Source organism: Mixophyes fleayi, chromosome 2, assembly GCF_038048845.1.
Source record: "Mixophyes fleayi isolate aMixFle1 chromosome 2, aMixFle1.hap1, whole genome shotgun sequence".
Classification (NCBI taxonomy): domain Eukaryota; kingdom Metazoa; phylum Chordata; class Amphibia; order Anura; family Limnodynastidae; genus Mixophyes; species Mixophyes fleayi.
The window spans coordinates 128,800,035-128,822,976 of record NC_134403.1 but is presented as its reverse complement, the minus strand read 5'-3'; the positions used below and the strand labels follow the sequence as shown (position 1 = coordinate 128,822,976).

Here is a 22,942-nt window from a genome sequence, read left to right as displayed (position 1 = left end):
CAATGCATGTATTGACTTTCACACCTTTTACATTTGAAACCTCCATTCACACATTTTAACAATATGAATTTACCCCATAGCAGTTATTTTTCCACAATATATATTTTTTTTGCTATTGGTCTTTACCTGTCATGTTACCTGTCAAAGAAATATAAAGCTTCTGTTACCAAAGAGAACTATACAAGGCTTATGTATACTCTTTGGTCAATATGAAACATAACTATTATTCACATATAACCATCTTTTAAAAACTCCTCAAAGCTATGAGAAAGCACTTGTTACATTGTATTGCTTTTGAAGTACTGCAATCTAATTTTAAATCGTTCAGTAAATTCAACTCCTTCCATTGTTTTGACAGGACCCACTGTGGAAATTACTATGGGATTCATAAGAGGACTACAGCAATGCCAAATCACAATTCGGATCAATCACTGTCCATTATTAAGTATATCTCATTTAGTGTTAACACTAAAAACATAGGACATGCAATGCAATGAGAATACTTTGAGAATACTCACTCACAATGTTGTCATATCCACATTGCTGACATGTAAACTAGCTAATACATTGAAATGTGTCCTGTTGTTAAGACTCTTGTCAGAGATTAATGTCTGAAAGGCGCCTCACACGTGACCAAGCCTGACAGGGAAAACAATGTTTCCATCTGAATTCAGGAGACATATTACAATCCTTGTTGCTAGAACACTGCACTACCTGATTCTCCATCACTGTCAGTAGCTACACAGGAACAAGTACATTTGCAGCAGCCTCCTCCCCCTGTGTATCATGTGACCACAGCAGTCACATGACCTGGTGATGTCAGAAGGTCCTTTAGATGAAAGGGATCTCCAGCTATTATCCTGCACATATCAGGCTTGGATCAGTGAATAACTATCCTGGGATACAGTTCGTGCTGCCAGTCACAGAAGGTAAGACTGTGTATATGGGGAATGTGTTATCTCAGTTTTTGTTTGCCTACTCATTAGTTTATGAACTTTTTCTATATACCACACACTTGTCACATTGTACTATTATTTCAGAGATAATTCGTAATTTATTTCACCCTTAAGGATCTCGTTGACACCAATGATAATATGGATTTTCCAGGCTGTCAGAATAATTTAAGACTCTAAACTTTGTGATTAGAAAGACAGGTCACAAATGTTCTAGTATATTGTGTTTTAGCTTTAAAGTGTTAGGGAGATGTTTAAGCTCCCACTTATATATTAAAAAAACATAATGCTGGAGCCATCACTTCTGTGAATGTCATTTTGCAACTGCAGGGCTCTAATTGCAATGCTATATGTTTCACAGCAGTGGCTGCTTCACACTCAGATCACATCACTGTAAAACCTGTGTTTACAAAGGAGGACATAAGCCTAGATGTCACTGACAACTTGGCCTAATCTATTGCCTGTTAATACACACTAATGGTAAATAAAGGATATGTCCACTTTTGGGGATGTTTCTTTACTCTGTTAAATGTGAAAGACCCCCAGCACTGAAGAGAGGTTTGATAAGGAGTCAGACTGAGACAATAGGCCTCCTTAAAGAGTTAGCACTTGATGAAACTGTTGTAGGATAAAAAATTGTGTGAGGTCGAAAATTCCATAGCAATGGCAGAAGTAAATCTTGTATGTGTTGATGAGAAAATAAATGATTGAAGAAGATCAATTGTAAGAGAGTAGTGGATGTGCAACGGTATTTGGAGAACAGGCTAGTAAATGTAGGAGTGTAGTGATAGAGGGTTTTATAAGTAAAAGAGAGGCCTTTGTATTTGATTTAGCAGGCTACATGCAGAAGATTTAGGGATTGGCACTGTGGAGGAAAGTAAAAAAAGAAAAATCTTTTTAAGTCCAGTGCAAAAATAGGAAAATAATGTTGCCAGCTGAGTAGAGAAATCAGCACATAAATGATTGTATTGATACAGATGGGAACACGTTTAATTCAAAGAAAGGACACAATGCTAGTCACTTAGCACATGCATGGCACAGAGTTGACTCAGATGTGTTACACTCACATACGTTCTATCACAGGGCGGGACACATCCCAGGAGCCACATAAATAATGCAACTAAAATAACTGCTTTACCAAACTTTTGAGAGTCATTTCTATTTATAGTAATGGATGCACATCTTCCCTGGCTCCTTAAAAACCCATCTGGCTCCTAGATTTTATATTGTCCACCTCAGCACTGAGTAGAGTATAGCGTGACTCAGGGCATTTTTGTTTTCACTTTTGTTAATCTATTATTATTATCGTTTATTTATAAGGCGCCACAAGGTTTCCGCAGCGCCGTACACAGTACAAACAATGGACAGTACAGAGAATAACAGTACAAAACAATAAACGAGTAGTACCAAGACTTCAGAGGCTCCAGGCAAGGCAAATATATTGAAGTTGGAGCAGAAGAGAAGGTAGAGAGACAGGAGGGAGGAGGGCCCTGCTCATACGAGCGTACATCCTATAGGGAGGGTAGACAGACGGCAGGCACAAAGGAAGTCTGAGGAGGGGAGCAAGCGCTCCCCACTACTGAGGAGGAGCGAAGTGAAGAGAGTGAGCATGGAGAGAGGGTTAGGTGGAAGGCTGGTAGGCTTTGCGGAAGAGATGAGTTTTGAATGCCCGTTTGAAGGAGCACAGGTTAGGGGACAAACGGATGGAGCATGGGAGGTCATTCCAGTGGAGGGGGGCACATCTATTTTGTTTTATCTATGTCTCCTTATTCCAAATAGGAAAGCGTGTCTTTGTTCACTAATTCCTCAGTGATATTTGTACAAGATGTAACAGCTTTAAATACATTTTCTCTTTCACCCATACTGGCCTCATGCCTGAATCACAAGATGTTGTGCGAGGACCAGGGAACCGAAAGGGTTCTTGGTAGGCGCCATCGTTGTCCTGTGGGACATTCAACTGATTTATGTCTTTCCCTGATAATCATGCTACATCATGAGAGGGGTTTCCAGTGACCCTTGTACCTCTAAATTATCTGAGAAGATCTTTGTATGCAGATATTTTAGGAATGGCTGAAGATCCATTGTGGGGTCTTCTTCTCAGAAAAGATCTGTTCAGCCAAAGTCTGTTTTACCACCAAGATTTAGAATGGCTGGCTTTAGCGACATGACTACTGAGGCCAAAATCTTTGGTCAAAAGGTCTGAATGAGAAAGTTATGCATACCATAATTAAAGTTTGGAAGGCTTATATTTCATGGTGTAAAAATAAAGAGGTATACACTTCCTCTTTTAATTTGGCACAGATTTTGTCATTCTTACAGAATGATCTGGAAGGTGGTCTGAGACTGTCTTCTTTGAAGGTCCAGGCCTCTGCTCTGTTGGTCTTCTTTCCAAAAGATTGGCTTTCATACCTGAAATTCAGACTTTCCTATAAGATGTTCTACACATCCAACCACTTTATGTTCTTTCAAATGCCTTGTAGGGTCTTAATTTGGTCCTTACTTTATTAAAGGATTTAGAGATACTGGCTATCAAATTCCTTACTTGGAAAATGGTTTTCCATTTGGACATTGCGTCAGCAAGAAGAGTATCAGAGTTGTCTGCCCTATCTTTCAGTTGCCATTTCTTATTTTTCATATTTCCACAGTGCTGTAATGCGCACAAAACGATCCTTCCTGCTCAAGGTGGTTTTTCAATTTCACCTGAACCAGAATATTGTTGATTCTGCCTTTGGAGTTCATTCTTGGAAATTGAAAAGTCTCCACAATTGTTAGAGGTAGTCAGAGCCTTGAGGATTGATGTCATCAGAACTTCATCTTTGCGCAGAACTGACTATTTTCTTTATGGTGCACAGAAGAGGGTCTGGCCAGTGACTAAGTCTACGGTATATCCAAGAGAATTAAGGCAACGATCCACCAGGTCTGTGTTTTTGCAGGAAAACCAGTTCCTGTAAACATCAGGGCTCATTCTGCAAGTTCAGCCAGTGCTTCCTGGACAGCAGGACATGGGGCGTAGGCCGAGTCGTTGTGAAGGGTGGCAAGCTGGTTATCTGTCCATACATTTACTCGATTTTTCTTATTAAATATTTTTGGTTCCAAAGAAGCAAACTTTGGAAGAAAGGTCTTATGCACAGCATTGTCTGAGCATACCCTCCCCTAATTGCTGCTTTGGTGGCAGTGTCCCCCAGCATGGATGAAAGAGGGTTTTTGTACTTAAATCCATTTTCCTGATTCCATCTGGGGGACACTGTTCTCACTCCTTTTTACGCTCTGTTTTAATGTTGAGTGTGTTTTTTGAGTGAGGATGGTTGCTTATTTTGATTATTATGAGCTCTCAAATCGGCTCCCTTAAATTAAAAACGAGTCTCTGTTGGTGCAGGGGGTATAGAAGACAGCTTTATAACATTTCAAACTAAATGTCTACTCCTGCATGGGCCCACAATACCCTAAAGTAATAGTGTTCTCCAGATGGAATCCAAGTAATTGATTTAATGTTACGTACAAAATAGTTTTTAATGTTTTTTTTTATTTCTAGGTGAATCTGGGAGTACACTAGAAGTGATAACAGCATGGGAGTTCAAGGACTGTGGAAACTACTTGAATGTTCTGGAAGACCCATAAGTCCAGAGACACTGGAAGGAAAAATCCTTGCTGTTGGTATCCTTTAGGAGTGACACAAAGTGCCTGTTCACAAAAACGTCTATGCCTTGTCTGCACTGTTAGCCCATCTGCTGTTAGCAAAGTTAGATGTTGTAATTAGATGCACTACGTATATGGGATCTATTATCCACAAAGCATGGATCTTTGGGAGAGAAGTTGTTGTTGTTTTTTTTCCATAATTTAGAGCACCATGCCTAAAATGTACTACAACACATTTAAAAAAATCCTCCACTCTGACATGAATGCCTCAATAACCTCCACTAAACACAAATGGTGTTCATGATTATACTGTTTTCACCCTCAAGAAATCTTTACTTTTGCAGCACTCAGAATAGGATAAGATATTGGGAATTGTGTGATGTCTTCTGTGTAATTGGTAAAACAGTAACAGTATCTGGGAGAGAACTTTAGTGAATTTTACTATCTGTTAAGAGTAACAAATTAAGATAAAGAAACTAGAGAAGAGTATACACTAACATTTACTATGTATTCTTTTGTCTCTGATATGTATGTTTTTATGCAGTCAATTGTTTGTATGATGTCATCTTGCCAGTTTTCCTATGTTGTATCAGAATGATTATTGATAGTTACAATCTTGTACAAAAATTATATCATTGTTTTATTAACCATTTATAAGATATCAGTATTTGGCTAAATCAAGCAGTGAAAGGGGCAAGAGATCGTCATGGTAATGCTATTCAGAATGCTCATCTGCTGACCTTATTCCATCGTCTTTGCAAGCTGTTATTCTTCAGGATACGCCCTATATTTGTGTTTGATGGTGAAGCCCCTCTACTGAAGAAACAGACTCTAGTAAGTACTTCATATTTACAGCTGCCAAAGGAGAACCAAAGCTCATCCTTTCTGTTGTGCTTACGCAACCCATCAAACTGATGGTCAAAAGGATGTTTTTGTTTTAGAACATTTACTAAGAGAGCCTGTTACTAGTTTCTACAGTGGCCTGTTTGCTCATTACATAGTTTTTTTTTAAAAAAACAAACAAACAAAAACAGGGTTGCTGTGTGAACCTGTTTGCTTGCAAAAGAGAGAGAATTTGATACATGTTCTTTAGCAACCACTCTCTTATTGTCATTTGCATTCCAATGCACAAAAGTTAAAAAGAGGTGTAGCTATTCTTTGAGATATAAACACATATGTTTTATTTATGACTGTACCTGAAACAGATAGTCATGTGTTTTTTTACGTTTTGTATGTTTAGTCAAAAAGAAGACAGAAAAAGGATGTAGCGGCCATTGAAGCCAAGAAAACAAATGAGAAGTTGCTGAGAACCTTCTTGAAAAGACAAGCTATTAAAGCTGCATTGTCGGGAAGCAAACCAAGGTGTGTGTGTATATATATATATATATATATATATATCATATTAGTACTGCCATGTCTCATTGTGCTTTGATAATGTGAATATAAATGTATAATTGTTCACTGTTCTTTCTTTTTTTTTTTTTTTTTTTTTTTTTTTTTTTTTTAAGCAATGCGGAAGTTCCAAGTCCTTCTTATGTAAAGAGAAAGGAAGATGAGGATATTTATGCGTTGCCCCCCTTGGAGGAGAAAGAGAAAAATAGGTAAATTGTAATACATTACAATTCTACTTTAATATGTAAAATGTACACTGAGTGGCTACTTTATTACGTACATCTACCTAAAAGGGAGTTGCTCTCCTCTTTCTTTCAAAACATAATGAATTTGTCAAGGCATGCACTCAACAAAGTGTATCAAAAGTGTGGTACAGAGACTCTGGTCCATGTTTATTTGAATGCATCCCATATTTATTGCCAATTCGCTAGTAATGGATCTCTATTCGCATCTCATTTTAAAGCTGCTCAACTGAAGATCTGGCAATTGGCTAGACCAATGAATTAAGTGGATTTCAGTCTGATTCCTGTTGCATGGTGCATTATCTTGCCATAAACAATACAAAATTTGCATGTTCTGACTGAAGTCCAGGTCAGCTGACAATGCCTCAATAAAGTCTTTATCTGCCTTTCCCTTCTTGTGTAAGGACCTCTTCCGTATTGAATATTATGAAGCATACCACTCTTGGGGAGAAGTCCCTACCTTCCTGTTACAAAATGTCCCAATGAGCAGCGCAAAAGTTAATTTGACCCTCCAGGCAGAAAACAGTCCTGGGGGTATATTTACTAAACTGCGGGTTTGAAAAGGTGGAGATGTTGCCTATAGCAACTAGTCAGATTCTAGTTATCATTTTTTTAGTGCAAAAAGACAGCTAGAATCTGATTGGTTGCTATAGGCAACATCTCCACTTTTTCAAACCTACAGTTTAGTAAATATATCCCCTGGGGTCAGTCTTCCAAGCCCAGGCAAGTTCCCTAGGGCCGTGAAGGTAAGCTGTAAGTTCAAGGCTGTCTGGAAACTCCCAAATACTTGCTGAGCCCTGGAAACTGGACAATGATATACAAAATGATAACAAGTGAATAATACATGGCAGCGGATTTCTGGGCAAGGGGTGGAGAAGTCAGGGGGAAGGGATATAGTCTCACCTGGCATATATCAAATAATTTTGGGGTAGAAATTAGTAATGAGTTTAGTGACGAGCCCAATCGAGGGACTTAAAGAAGATGTGAGATGGTTTAACTGCTGTAAAGTTGTGTTGAACGTGTAATTATTGCCTGCCTCGCATTCCCAGTTTCAGATGTCTTTCTCCGCTATATACTTTTTACCTCTGCTTTTTTTTTCTACCCATCTGATAAATCTGTTTAATTTGCTTGCTTTGATTTTCTAGCTCTGAAGAGGAAGAGGATAGGGAATGGGAAGAGCGAATGAATGAAAAACGGATTCTTCAGGTACTGGAGTACTATTGATAGAAATACAAGTCTGAAGTGTGTGATAGATACTATTCATCTTTATCTCACAGTGCTATAAAGGTTCTGAGATGAAAGTTGATGGTTGTTTAAATACTGTATGTAATTTTTATAGAGTGTCCAGAAAAATGTTCTGCCTATAGCATCCAATAAGTTTCTAACTGCAATTTAGATTGTGAAATCTCTTGTTGCTTTGGGTTTCAGTGCCTTTTTTTTTTAAGTTAGCTGTGGATTAAGTGTCATAAAAGTCCCCAATGTGTAATATTATTAGTAATAATAATCTATAGGAGAATGTGTACCTTTATTTAAATGTGGGTACTGGTTTTCTTTTTTAACTGAATAAACCCCACAGTGACTTTCCTGACATTTTCGGTTAAAACTGAAGAAAAAAGCCAGAAATCTGATTCCTGGGTGAACCAGTTACGACACCAGTCCCACCCTGTTCAATTCACATATTAATCACATTCTGCTCCACTCCATACCTGAAAGTGATTGCCACCCCCAATTTGTAGGATGTTCATATAGCAGTTGGGGCATTGATTGCTTTCAAACTTACATTGTGATGTGGAGTGCAGGCTCTGGTAGAGTGGAAGTTCAGGTCCTGCACGGCCCGGCACATGGCTTGGTGCTGAGGACTTTGATACAAGCTGCTGCAGAGGAATATCCAGCTTGGCTGTGGGGAGCATCAAGGAGGGCCTACATATCAGGAGCTCCTGATGCCAGACTGTCAGCTGGTGCTTGAGTGAGTATTTCCCCACACTCTCTGATACTATTTGTAACTGTTGCTCAGGGTCTCTGTTCCAGCAAGTATTAGGCTAGGTAAACACTACAGTGTATTCATCCAATTATCACCCGGTGAGCGACCATTCGGGCATATATCGCATTAGTGTGTATAATTACACGATGATTGATGGAAGTTTCAAAGTACTGACCGGTCTTTTCATTTGACTGGTCAGTAGAACTAAAATTTCCGTTCCGACCATCTTTCCATCCTACAGTGTGTAGGAAATAACCATTTGCTCGACCAACTGCTGATAAATCCTCAAACAGTGACTCATTTCTGGGTGTGTGTATGTAATTTTAAGATATCTCTACCTCTCCCACGTGGTGTGTTGTCGGGATGCCAGTCAAATGGGAACAATGTGCTTTTAATGGAGAAGCAATAGTAAACCTGTATTACACGCTCTATATGACATTTATGTGTTGCTGTATGCAAGTGTATGCTTATTCTCATTACAGTATCATGTATTTCCTGAAGTGACATGTGACCTTATATTTGATTACTTATTATTATATGTAATTATTTTTGAAACACAACAACATAATATTCTTATATTTAGGTGTATTTATTTTATTGATTTTACATATTGCACACAGTAAATTAAAACCGCTATGTAAGTGTGTGTGTGTGTGTGTGTATATATATATATATATATATAATATATATTATATATTTATTAGTATATTATATATATATATATATTTATTAGTATAATATATATATATATATATATATATATTTATTTATATATAGGTGTGTCTGGCATATGTCTCCTTGTTTAATTATACACCTGTGTAGAACAAAAGCACAGAGCTGTGTTTTGCGTTATGTCACCTTGAATAATTTTACACCTACCAAATACCATAGATGCGAATTGTACATGTTAATTGGTTTTACTTTTTATTTGAAGTCTATCTTTCTTGCATGTGCACCAAATAAACCATGCAGTTATTACTACTATTTATTTTTAACCAATATTCATTCAAATGGATGTAGAGAAAAAGAAATAGCATAACTTCTTAATTCACGAACATATTTAAAGTTTAACCTGGCTACTGCATTCTGACATTACTTTCTTTTATACTTGATTCCAGGAAATTTTTCTCCAGTTTCTTGAACTTTTTCTTAACACAATTGATGTTTGCCCTTAATTCTGTAAAATATTCTTCTTGACCACACCTTTCCCATCACCGCAAGCACTACAAATATTCCCTTTCTCCTTCTGAACTTTCATCAGATATGACGATGGTATCAATATGAGGAAATGAAAAGTATTTTAATTGGCTTTAATGAAGAAACGGAACACAATTTTGTTTCTACTAAACAATCATTTGCTCACCTTGCACACAGCTTGAAATCACTTTATGTTGATGTCCCGCTTGGGTCTTGTCCTCCATGCTGGCGTGCAGGTTCATAGTATCTGTAAATTAGGCGCCCTTTTTTTAGTATAATGGAACAGGGTGCTCCTTATGTTTTTATTAAAGTTTTACAAGGGTTTATAATTGCCTTCTTTACATTCCACTTTTATTTCTCCAATTTCTAACTGTTATTTCAGGTTTTATAGACACTACAGCATTTGCCATTTTCATTTTTTCAGTAGCTACGCAGCACACTTCATGAAGCATTATTCTTTATGTAAATAGATGTAAAGCTTTTATTAATCATTCTAATCATTATTGTTACCGTAAATTATTAATTAGTTTTAAACATTTTTAATAACCAATTTTAATACTCACTTTTTTTTAAAGTTCTTTCGGATTCTCATAAGCCTTCTTTGCTCCCCACTTAGGAGTTTCTGCATAATCACTTCTTTCTCTGTCATCCTTTGGGGGACACCGGGGACATTGGGGTATAGGGTAGGACAGGGTGAACTGGCACTTTAAACTTTGTTTTAACTAAGCCCTAGCTCCTCAAAAATAAATCTTTCTCTTTCCCGGCTTCTTCCCAATTGGAAGATTTGTTGTCAGAGCCCTGGGCTTCCCCAGATAGGTAGTTCCAAGTATCTCGGCGACTGCAGTCGTGTTATCCTTTTCCTCCTGAAGTTCTTGCTAAATGGGAGACGCCTCCACATGTGGATGCTGCTGTTGCAAGGTTAGCCAAGGTAACTACTATTCCTCTTCCTAACGCAGCCACTCTTAATGATGGTACAGACCATAAGGATGAGGCCATCCTTAAGTCAATTTTTGTGGCAGTATGTGCCTCTTTGAGGCTTGCCTTGGCATCTGTGTAGGTTAACAAAGCTGTAGAACGCTGGTCAGAACAGCTGTCTGAAGGTTTGTTGGCAGGCAGGCTGTCCTCTGAACTGCTTCCATTAGTGGAGCAAATTCAGAGGGCGACAGATTATTTAGACGCGGGACTGATTGTGGCATGTATTTCTGTCTCTGCAGTTTCGGCTCGTCGCACTCTCTGGCTTAAGTCCTGGGAGGCTGATGTGGAGTGTAAAAAGGCTCTGGAGACCATACCTTTTTCTGGGTGTGTTTTGTTTGGACCTCAGCTTGACTCCATTATCAGTCAAGCAACAGGAGGAAAGAGCACTTTCCTCCAATGCTCCAAACAAAGAATGTCCAGATTCCGGTCCTTTCTGTCCTCCGGAAGGTTTTAGGGTCAATATTCCTCAGGCCAATCTTCTAGAGGCCAGTCATCCACCCCCAGGGGGTGGTTTGCAGTGTGGGCGACAGGCCTGGTCTGCTCGACATCCAGCAGTGAAACCGGCAGTCAAGCAGTCCGCATGACGGGCATTTTACTCCTCCGCTGTCGCCAGTGGTGGGAGGCTGTCTTCTTTTGTTCAGGGATCAGGGGTTTCAGTCTACCACCGATGTCTGGGCTCGGGGTGTGGCGGATCGAGGATACAAGATCGATCTGCTCAATCTTCCTCCCAGACGGTTCTTTGGCACAGGTCTCCCCGCTTGTCCACGGAAACGACTGGCTTTACGAGAAGAAATTCAATCCCTCCTTTCTACCGGAGTGATTATTCCGGTGCCAGATTCTCAAAGAGGTTTGGGTATTTATTCCAACCTTTTTCTCATGCCAAAACCAGACGGCTTATTCAGACCAATTCTGAATCTGAAATCTCAGAGTGCCCAGGTTCAAGATGGAGTCTTTGCGCTCTGTCATTCATGGCATTGAACAAGGAGAATTTATGGTGGCTATAGGCATCCTTGATGTCTATCTGGAAGGGTCATCGGTCCCTTTTTGAGGTTTGCGGTTCGATCAGAGCACTTCCAATTTCAGGCTCTTCATTTTGGTCTGGCCACGGCCCCATGTATCTCCAAGATCATGGCGGTCATGGCTGCTCTGCTCAGGTCCTATGGGGATTACAATCATCCCTTACCTGGATGATCTTCTTTTAAAGGCAGATTCTCCAGAGGTGCTTCAGTCACATATCCAAGTAGTAATCCAGACTCTAGAGTCTCACGGTTGGATTCTCAACTTCAGTAAGTCCAAGTTGCTCCCATCCCAGCGGATGATGTTTTTGGGTCTGTTACTTGACACCCGACAACGATGAGTGTTCTTACCCCAGGACAAGATTCTAGCCTTGCAGAAGATGGTGAAATCTCTGTTGGTGGCAAAGAAGAGGCCTTCAATACATTTCAGCATGAGAGTTCTGGGCAAGATGGTATCGACTTTCAAGGCGATCCAGTTTGCTCAGTTTCATGCATGCCAGTTCCAGTTGGAACTTCTGTCGCAATGGTACAAATCCAATCTGAATCTGGCGGGCCAGGTATACCGCCTGTCTCCACAGACGCGTCAGACGCTTTTTTTGGTGGTTACACAAACAGAATCTCACCAGGGGACGCAAATTCTCAATTTGGAATTGGACTTTGATCACAACGGATGCCAGCCTCCGAGGTTGGCGGGCCGTCTGTCTTCACGCTCGGCTTCAGGGTCTTTGGACTCAGAAGGAATCCAAGCTTCCAATCAATGTCTTCGAACTGCGAGCAGTGTTTCATGCTCTTATGAGCGAGCAACACTTGCTGCAGGGAAGGCCAGTGAAGATTCAGTCAGACAATGCCACAGCAGTGGCATACCTCAATCATGAGGGTGGCACCAAGATTCCCTTGGCCATGCGGGAGACTCACAAGATATTTCATTGGGCCGAGGTTCAAGTTCCGGCGCTCATGACCATCTTTATTCCCGGAATAGAAAATTGGCAAGCAGATTTCCTAAGCAGGCAGACTCAGCATCCGGCCGACTCATTCCTCCATTCAGAGGTGTTTTGTCAGTTGGTGGAACGGTGGGGGGGGTCAGCCAGATGTTGACATGATGGCATCCTGGTTGAACCACAAGGTCCCCCTCTTCTGCTCTCGCGCAAGAGATCCTATGGCTGTTGCGGTAGACGCCATGTCTGTCCCTTGGAGGTACCGCTTAGTGTACCTTTTTCCACTGGTAGCCATGCTCCCACGGGTGTTAAAAAAGGTAGAGAGGGTGTTCCAGTTCTTCTAGTAGCGCCAGATTAACAGCTAAGGATTTTCCGAATGTGTGGTGCAAACCATGCTTCGTGCTCGGAAACCAGCTTCTGCAAAAATCTATCATCGAGTCTGGAAGACATATATTGGCTCGTGTGAAGAGAAGGGATATCCTTCTTCTTCTTTTCGCTTAGCCAGGTTACTGAGGTTCTTGCAGGACCGGTTGGACGCAGGTTTGCGTCTTAGTTCTCTTAAGGGTCAGGTGTCGGGTCTTTCGGTCTTCTTTCAAAGAAAACTTACTGTCATACCTGATGTGCAAACTTTCATTCAGGGAGTACTCCATGTACAACCTCCATATGTTCCTCCGTTGGCACCATGGGATTTGAATTTGGTGTTGAATGCTTTACATCATCTGCCTTTTGAACCTTTGAATACAGTGGAATTCAAATTTCTAACCTGGAAAATAGTTTCCTTTTGGCCATTTCTATGTCACGCAGAGTTTCGGAACTGGATAAGGAGGGTGACAAGTTGGAGCAGTTCCCGCAATGTGGGTTCATTCATCCTCAGGAAATTCCTGAAGTCATCAGGGTTGTTGTCCCGTTTCTCATGTAGCAGGGACATATAAGAAAATGAGTCTCTCGTCTTGAACCACTCTTTGGGCCAACAAGACCGATTCTCCTTTTTTCCCTCCGGGTCTGTGCTTGCAGTCTTCTTGCCATAGCGAGTAGCAAAAGACCACAAATTTGCAGTAGTTCAACAGTATCCATTATATTACAATAAATCGTTAATCGCAAATATGTGCTATAGAATGAATGACGATTATGTATTTCCTTTTCCTGGGTAGTGTCAACATTTTGAATGGCTACTTTTTCATTGTTGTCATTTCGACAACATCCCCTTTCCTCTATACAAGCTTGTTTTAATTAGTGATTTTTATAATGCAAGCACCTGTTACTCACCACAACTGAGTAGCAGGTGAAGAAAAATCACTTGGCTTGAAATCTAATTATTTCTAACTATTTCTAAAAGGCGCCATTAATTTTGTCCGGCCCATTTAAGGATTTCTCAGTGGAATAAGCTACAGCTTAGTATATTTTTTTTTTTTTTTTGTGTTTTAGTCCACTGCAAACCAAAGAAATGGATATGTGGGTACAAAATTTTTTTTTGCATTTCAACATTTGTTAAGAAATGGTGCATTATTAGAAAAAACAGCAAGTGTGCCAATATTTTTAGGCACAACTGCATATGCAAAAAGTGTAGTATTCCATATTAATGCTAAATTTAAGTAATGGTTTAAAGGTGTTTTCCCCCTTTTTATTTAAGAAATTTAAATTCACTACCCCTTCCAGTATGTCGGTAGGAGCCACATCGCCATTTAGCAGGGTTCCAGCACTTGTACATTTAGCTGAGACCTCTGACAATCAACTACAGCACTACTTGGCTCTCTATGTAGTAGACGAAATCCAACACAGTCTTCTAATTAAAGCCTTAGAGCTGCTGTGTTGGATTAATAGAGGGGACACGTTTTGGTAAACTTTTTAATTTAAAGTGGAAATGTGTGTTTATTAATAATAATAGAAATGACCTACACGTTATTTTGCTTCTAATGAACATTCCAGTCTGGTCGATTTTAAAAAAAGAAAACTCTTGATAATGCAGAAAATCTTTCCACAACCGAAAGATAAATAATGCAAAGTAACAGATAAAAGTGTGTGTGTGTATATATATGTGTGTGTATGTATGTGTATATATATATATATATATATATATATATATATATATATATATTCATATTCAAAAAAATAGAGGGCGCTCACCATTTAAAACAGATGGATTATTCTTTATTTTCAATCCAGTTCCTTTATAATATTAGATATTGTTTTTATTATTATTATTAAACACACACACACACAGCATTTTACAGTCACTTGTTTTGTTTGTCTTCGATAACTAGGAAGAATTTTTTGCTGATCCCCATGCAGTGGACATAGACTCTGAGGACTTTATTAGCCTACCTCCTGAGGTGAAGCATGAAATGCTGACCGACATGAAGGAGTTCACAAAAAGAAGAAGGACCTTATTTGAAACTATGCCAGAGGTATAGTCCTAAGCATGAGCAATGTCGATGTACAACCATAGAAAGAGCTTTTCCTGATTTTTTTTTTTTTTTATTTTTTTTTTTTATTGTGTCTTGTGAAAGATCAGTGGGAATTTTTGTTCACGCCCAATATGTCAGATCTGCTGAAGAAACAAATGCTAAGTATGTGTGTATCTATCTCTAATCATAAGATTGAGTTAGGGGTATGGTTCCCTGGGGTAGACGGCTACACTTAACACGCAATCCGCAAAATATGTCTCACCAGTCCAGGCTTCAGCTTCATCTAGTTTTATCCCTGAGGTTTTAAAACACAAATGACTGAAATTCAGGACTTATATACCTGCCATTTACTACTTTTCCAGTGCTTCTGTCCCACTCATATATATATATATATATCTATTATAGTTATAATTTATTTGGTACACACTGTAGCAGTTTGTTGTGACCTGGTAGACTTATTACTTGGATGCTAGATTCTCATTGATGGTGGTTAATGTAATGGATGGAACGTAGTGACCTATTTAAGAAGTGTCCAGATGTGGCTTGAGAAAGGAGGTTTTATAGTTCTCTGAAATGTTGCGGCACACGACTTGGTAACATGTAATTCTGTATCATGAAGACCTGTGAGTTTGGGAAAAAGAAAGAAAGAAAAATAAATATGTATAAATATATGTGACAAAGCCACAAGATTGATGTTTGAAAACAGGTATATTTCACCTAGTGACTAACCTACTGCTTTTAAAAACCCTGGGAGAATGTTTGTTTGTCTTTAGTGTCCGTGAGCTGCTGAAGGACTATAGGTTTGTTGAAAAGCTGGAAAAGGGTCCTGGGGTTTGTGGATGGAGAGAGAGAGGGGGGGCTCCAGCTATTAGGCTTGTTAAACGGCTTTTCCAGGTTACCAGTGATCCTACTGGTAATCAGGAGTTACATCTGAGTGGTGCTGGTAAAAGGCTGTGGCTCTCCCTAGTCTGTCTCTCACTGCCTGGGGACAGGGGCTGCCGATTCTTTGTTAGAGAGAGAGCCTGATATCTGCCTGTAAGTTACTGTGCTGAATCCTCTTTTTTGTTTTGTCTTCATTTTTAGTCAGGCTTGACCTATGTTTAGATAGAGCTGGACGGCAAGGTGTTTTGGAGTTTTGTTTTTTTCTTGTTTTCTTATTGAATAAAACTGGGTGAGGCCAGTTGCACAAAACCGTTGAACTTGTGTTCATTCTCTCTACTGCTATAAACACCATGACAAATTTGGCTGAATATGTAAGGCCTGAGTCATTAAGGAGAGCAAAGCATAAAAAGGAGTAACTTTGCACCTGGGCAAAACCATGTTGCATTGGAGGTGGAGGTAAATTTAAAATGTAGGGACATATTTATAGTTGGGATATTGTATGTCCTAGATCCGCTTTAAATTTGAGTGTAAAAATAAAGCCATCTTGCCAGCCTAACACTCAATTATGCAATTATGGGAAATGTTTTGTATCAGATGTGTTTAGACATCTGTAATGAAAGCAGCATTCTAGTCACATTTTGTGTTCATCTCTGGAACATGATACATGCATTGCTAGGCTTTTGTTAATAAGAAGATGATGCGCCACTAACTTTATAAAAATAAATATATAGAAAGAAAATTTGAGGAAATGCTAAAACTAAGATTTCAGATTATTAAAGGAATGCGAGGAACCGTCTGGTCACGAATTAGTTAATTACTATAATCTTGGTATACAATGCTATATACCAGGGGTAGGGAACATTTTCCTTTTTGAGTGTCAGACGCTGAACATTACAAGTGCCACCACCATTGTAACATAATTTTGAAAAAGTTTTGTATACAGCAATAGATGTGTACTAAAAATGTTAGTATCTTCCCTGTCCTTACTTTTTATTTTTTTAAAGCTATTAGGTCTAACTAATGGGCTGAAAATCATTGAGACTCCCCAATATGCATAACAACATTACACCGCGTGGGATGCTTTCAGCCTCTGTCAGGAATGAGGTTGAGCAGGAGAGGACAACGGGATTTGGACAAAGCCAGTACAGGTTTTTCTGCACCCTAGGCAATTCTTCAGTCTACTGCTCCTCCTCACCCCAGAATCCACTTCTCAGCCCCTCACACACTTGACTTTTGTAAAATTTAAATAATAATTCTTACCTCCTCCTGGCTGTCTGTCAAGGCTGCAGTCCGGATGCACCGTTGCATGATAGAGCCTGTGCAGGCTCAACTACTGGCCATTAGCAAATGCAAGATTTCTAGAGGGGAGGTTGCAAATGTCAGATTTTGAAACAAAAATAACTTGCTATAAATCAACCATACAAACTGATCACTGTACACAGGTCACACCAATATCAAACACCTACCCACCAGCTTTTCTCATACATGTCCCCCTTCTCGACAGTTTTTCTTACACATGCCCTCCACCCCCAAGAGTTTATCTCGAATGCCCCCTACCCACCAGCTTTTTTTACATATACCCATCTGCCCACCAGCATTTCCCTTACATGACCCCATGTCCACCAACTTTTCTAAAACATGTCCCCTGTTCACAAGCTTTTCTCTTGCGTCGCTCCCTGCCAACCAGTTTTTCTCAAATGCTCATCTGGCCACCAGCTTTTCCTTTACATGACCCCCTTCCCACCAACTTTTCTCACACATATACCCTCTTCCCAGCTTTTCTCTCATGTCACCCCTTGCTCACTAGCTTTTCTCACACATGCCCACCAGCTTTCACACACATGCCCCCCCCCTGCCCACAAGCATTCCTAAACTTATTCAGCTTATTTCAATAGGACAATTATCCACTTTATCCTAGGCACCATCTTTTATACTTCACAAATGTAGCTTGAATTTTTGCCTTCAGTCCTTATGAGAAATCACATTTTATCAGTATGATAGTTGGTTGCAGACCAAAATAAATAAATGTGTACAATAACTGCGGGCATTTGCAAATGCAGGAGCGTAGCCTAAAAATACAGGGCATTACTAGTCTGTATTTAAAGTCATACTTTTTCACTAGACTCCTGATATTGTGTGTGTTGGTGGATGGGTGAAAGAAATAAATCAAAATAGAGAGTGTTGTTTTGAATAGTAGGTACATGATTTTCCATCTAGCTCAGTATAAACAGGGATAAACTTGTCATCTAAGTAGTTGGAAAAAAGTATCCGGACTGGGGCTCTGCTTCTGAAGAGCTTTGGGATAATGTTTGTTTAGTGGATCCTGATATTTCTGCCTTGGTTTTGGACAGGTGGTTGCAAGTAAGGGTACACACTAGATATTGTATATGCCGATTTCACTTGATAATGGGGCATAATACCAGACAATATGGTGAATAAAAGCAAGGCTTGGTAGCCAGTGTAGCTTGATCCATGTGATTTGGGCTCTCTATGTTTTAACAATTTGGATGCTTGGTCTTGGGGACCCATTCAGTTAGTCGTGAGGTCCTGCAATCACACTTCATTAGAAGCTTTCTGCTATTTCTACATTAGATTGGTAGAATTGCCTGATAAACTGCTCCTTCAACTTTTTTTTTTTTTTCTTTTAATTTTCCTTTTATTTTACTTTCTCTAGTATTATTTTGTTTTCTTTCAAATACAACTTCTGAGTGTTCAAATGTGCAGTCAGTTTAATTATTCTGGGGGACACATTTTATAATCATGACATTAATCTATTCTTTGAAGGACTCCAATGATTTCTCACAGTATCAGCTGAAAGGACTGCTGAAAAAAAACAACTTGAACAGGTGCCTTGATAATGTGCGAAAGGAGATGACCCAGCAGTACACGGGGGAGGTCAGAGCTCAGTTTGAGACAGAAGGAGGATTTATGAAAGAGGTTGAATCTCGCCCCCTGGTTTCAGAGGACTCTTCTCATTATATTCTAATTAAAGGTACAAGTACACATGGCAAAAACTGTGTGTATAAACACTGCCGGTTGTACAATATCATGACCTGAGATGTTTTGTTTTTTTTCTGCATTTCTAAGCACTCATTTATAGTAAAGCCAAACATAGACCTTATAGTTTATCTGCTTATATGATTGAATAACCAATTTCTCTGATTTAGGTAAATGTTCTAAATATGAGAGTGAACCTAAAGTTTTAAGATTCCACTTTAGATTTCTATCACCACAATCTTCTTCCATCACAATCTGATTTACATTGCGTATAGATCTTTTGCAAATACTTAACAAAGTATTATGTTTACTATGGATTGTATGACAAATTCACATTCTAAAATTAACTGAATTTATTGATTTTTAAAGTTTTTTTCAAAAGGGGTACAGAAGAAAAAAAAGGGGAAGGGTACATAAAGGGGATGGAACACAATGCTCCTGAAAGCATACAGAATCAAAATCAAATGTATCTGACTATTTGCTGTATACATTAGGCTTGACTAATATACTACATACCAACAAACAAAAGATCATTCACCAGCGTCATTAGAGGTCGAGGGTAGGAAGCGTGATGAGGCTCCCTCCCCATCAGTCACATAATTGTGCCAGGCTCTCCACTTAATCAGCGGGGACGATATTGACGTGGAATATGGGACGCCTAAGGTTTCCATTTCAAAATTGAAAGTGATTTTAGAGATCACTTTGGCCAGGGGAGGGGGAGGGGTTGCTTCCATGCCTGAGCTATAGCTGCTCTGGTTGCTATCAATACCTGACCTGTCCCATATCTATCCCAACGAGGGAGAGTAGGGGGATAGTATTGCAATAAAGCCAATTCTGGCGTGGGGAGGACCGAGTGACCTAGGACTGAGCTTATCAAGTGAAAGACCTTGTTCCATAGAGGCCTTACCACAGAGCATGACCAGAATATATGAAAAATATCACCACGTTTAGAACAGTTGCGCCAACATAGTGGGGATATGGAAGGCCAGATTTTATGAAGTTTGTCTGGGGTGGCGTACGTTCTGTTCAATAATTTTACCAGCATCTCTGTATGGTTAAGACCTTTTAAAGGAGTGTTCAAAATTATGTTCCCAGTCTTCTTCTGACAATTCTAACTGGAGGTCTGATTCCCATTGGATCTGAGGTTTAGACTTAGATGTAGTATTGATACCCAGTAAGGTGTTATACCAGAGGGTAATGCTGGCTCTACTACTACCTTTGGTTAACTGGGAGTAATACCTGGCCATGGGAGGACCTATTTCCAGATTTCTCAACGGTGGGGAAGTTACTAAAATTAACTTTTGTGGTGTCCATTAAGCTGTAGTGATTTATTTTTTTCTTTTTAGGAATTCAGTCAAAGACACAGGATAAAAAAGAAGATATCTCTGAACAAGCCATGCCCTCGAGTTCAAGTGATGTAATGCCAAAAACCTACCTTGATGTAAAGCTGGCATCTGCTCATAAATCTAAGAGGGCAAAGGATAGTATTCCAGAAGCTGCACCACCCTCCCCAAGAACACTTTTTGCAATACAGGAAGCAATGGAGGAGAACAGCTCAGATGAGGAGACTCCTGATATCAGAGTAACACAAGGCTACCAGTTGCCTTCTGAGTCCCCCCATGCAATTGATGGAAGTGTATCACCTAGAACCCTGCATGCAATTCAACTCGCTCTTGCTGAAGATGAAGTAGGGGTAAGCAAGAAAAGGTCAGTTGAGAAAAGTGATGAAGAACAACCTAAATCCAAGGTGCTGATTATCAGTAGTTCAGATGAAGAGGATCACGTCTTGGCCAATGTGCATGAAGTAAGAACTGCCCCCATTGTATCTCTAGCCAGCTTTGAATTTTCACCTAGTCCCACTCATTGTCTGACAACTGTCCACGATGATATATTGTTCAATAGAAGTTCTATCCCTATTTCAAAGCCGGGTGAGCCACCTCATAAATCGGATACATCAAAAGTAGGGGGAGTGGATTTGAATGTACAAGTAGTTAAGAGAAATCTTTTCCTTCCACAAGATTCATCTGTTAAGTCATCTTTGAAAAATATTTCAAGTTGTGCTACTACAACAATGCCATCACTGCTCTTGGAAAGCAGCAAACCAGATGCATCAAAAAATTTAGATGCTACTATTTTGAATTGTACTGAAACAGAGAGCTTTGGACTTGAATCGTGTGAAAATCCTTATGTTGAGTTGACTACCAGCAAAACTGAAACAGTCCTTCAGCTTTCAACATCTTTGGGTACACACACTGTTGCCCCATCTGAGGCCTCTGTACGTGCGTCACCATTGATAAACAACTTGTCTGCTGGTGCAACTGATAACAGTTCATCAGCTCAGCCCCTGCTAGAGCAAGAGATAATTGAACCCAAAGAGGAGAATTCCAACAGTCAACAACCATCTTCCAGTAATGTCCTAGACATCACATATGTTCCTTTGACTCCAGAAAATGTTTCTGTTAGTGAAGCTGAATCTGGCAGAGATAAAGATGTGGATTCCGACTCGGATGGTAAATAGTCTCTTTCCTATCACGTGACTTGTTTTGAGTGATTGCTTTACTTTTTACTTCAGTGTGTCTATTTGTATATGGCACATCTTACCCTTTATCCTAAAATTTGCAATACATTGCTTTACGTGTAACAAATGAGTGTGCTTCTAACACAGCCTGGAATATCTCTTATATAAAATAGTTTCTCAAATCATTGGCAATAAAGCTGTGATCGGAGCAAAGACTTTCCTATACTGACTATTTCCCTCTCTAAGTTTTCATCGCCAGGCTTTTGCATTTGAAATGGCTGAAAACATAGAACAATAGCTTACAAACTAATTGTAAATACAGTGTCTAAGATCTTATGTTCTTATAAGGTATCAAAACGTATTACATATGCATTTATTACAGTATGCATTTTAATGTTGGGTCAAGTTGTACAGGGTAAAATAAATCATCCTTACCATTTATTTATATAGCGCCACCAATTCCGCAGCGCTGTACAGAGAATATTTGTCATTTTCATCAGTTCCTGTCCCATTAAAGTTTACAGTCTAAATTCCCTAACACACACTGTAGTGTTAATATTGTCAGCAGCCATTTAACCTACCAGTATGTTTTTGAAGTGTGGGAGGAAACCAGAGCACCTAGTGCAAACACAGAAAAAACATATATGCATGTGTCTTATCTTCAACAGAAAACAATTTATGGCAAAGATTCCAATTAATATTCTCAAGAACCATATATGACATTGCTTACCCAATCGACTTTTAGATTTTTTTTTTTCACTGCATCAAAACTCAACTTATGCTGACATGCATGTTACAATTCATTAGTGTTGCTAATTTACTTTATCCATCTCAATCTTAGTGAGTAAGGGCTGTATGTACTAAAGCAAATATGGAGTCCAATCTTTACTCTATATTTGCTTTAGTTCATAGACCCCAATGTTCTTCTTTCACTGTGAGCGGTCATCCTCCATGCGTGTGCCCAAAGGAAGAGTCGGACTGGAGCTACAGCACACACATAGTGGTATAGTGGTTAGCAATGCTGTCTGACAACGCTGGGCCATGGGTTCTATTTCAACCAGGGCCCTACCTATGTGAGGTTTATATGTTTTGCTCGTGTTTGAGTGAGTTTCTTTTGGGTGCTCCGGTGGCCTCCTACATTCAGGAACATTCTGGCAGATTAATTGGGTTCTGACAATGGACCTGTGTGTTTGTGGTAAGGAATTAAGACTGTAAGCTCCATTGGGGGCAGGGACTGATGTGAATTGTTCAGAATTCTCTGGAAAGTGCTGCGGAATATTATGGCACTATATAAATAAATAAATAAATGATGATAATAATTGCTTGTGCTGATCCATCCATCCTCTGTGCACCAAAAGCAGAGACCATTCATATATATGGTTCTGCTTTGCTCCAAAAATGGACCACTGCGGCAGCTCAGGAACTCTGTAAAATTTCTTTAGGCTCTTTTGCTGAATTCCCTCGGGTTTTTTTTGTGTTTTTTAAGTGATACAGGTGTCCTTTTTTCACAGGTAGTTTCATTGAAGTAGAGAGTGATATTGATAATAGTAATCCACAACCGGCAGAAGCAAGTGACTCTCCAAAGGATGCAGTACTAAGACTGAATGAAATAGACTCTGCTTCTACTGGCACTGCATTCAGTTCTACCATACCCTTAGAAAACTGTTTCAAAGAAAATGACCATGCGGATGCCAGGGATGCCGTTTTGCAACAGAGTGAGGAATCGCAAGAAGAGGAAGCTGCAGCCAATGAATGGCAAGATATAAGTGTGGTAATCAACTACTACTCTAGTCATATCTGTAGTCAGCATGTA

The 22,942-nt window shown here is 39.5% G+C and overlaps 2 protein-coding genes across 3 annotated transcripts in view; one reads left to right on the top strand and one right to left on the bottom strand.

The window, feature by feature from the left end:
- BIVM (basic, immunoglobulin-like variable motif containing) overlaps positions 1-776 on the bottom strand; it is a 38,437-nt gene extending 37,661 nt beyond the window's left edge. Inside the window, exon 1 of one of the 2 annotated variants that reach the window (XM_075199976.1) lies at positions 715-776. The gene's annotated coding sequence lies outside the window, so the exon portion shown is untranslated. Of the gene's footprint in view, positions 1-518; positions 678-714 lie in introns of those variants that run through there. The other variant, XM_075199977.1, reaches the window with a different exon arrangement.
- A 37-nt stretch (positions 777-813) lies between these two features.
- Positions 814-22,942, top strand: part of ERCC5 (ERCC excision repair 5, endonuclease) — a 37,196-nt gene continuing 15,067 nt past the window's right edge. The window contains exons 1-10 of the mRNA XM_075199974.1: positions 814-929; positions 4,486-4,607; positions 5,248-5,423; positions 5,830-5,951; positions 6,098-6,190; positions 7,369-7,429; positions 14,589-14,732; positions 18,399-18,606; positions 19,958-21,121; positions 22,641-22,900. Coding sequence (XP_075056075.1) covers positions 4,520-4,607; positions 5,248-5,423; positions 5,830-5,951; positions 6,098-6,190; positions 7,369-7,429; positions 14,589-14,732; positions 18,399-18,606; positions 19,958-21,121; positions 22,641-22,900 — 2,316 coding nt within the window. The 5' untranslated portion in view covers positions 814-929; positions 4,486-4,519. The remainder of the gene's footprint in view (positions 930-4,485; positions 4,608-5,247; positions 5,424-5,829; positions 5,952-6,097; positions 6,191-7,368; positions 7,430-14,588; positions 14,733-18,398; positions 18,607-19,957; positions 21,122-22,640; positions 22,901-22,942) is intronic.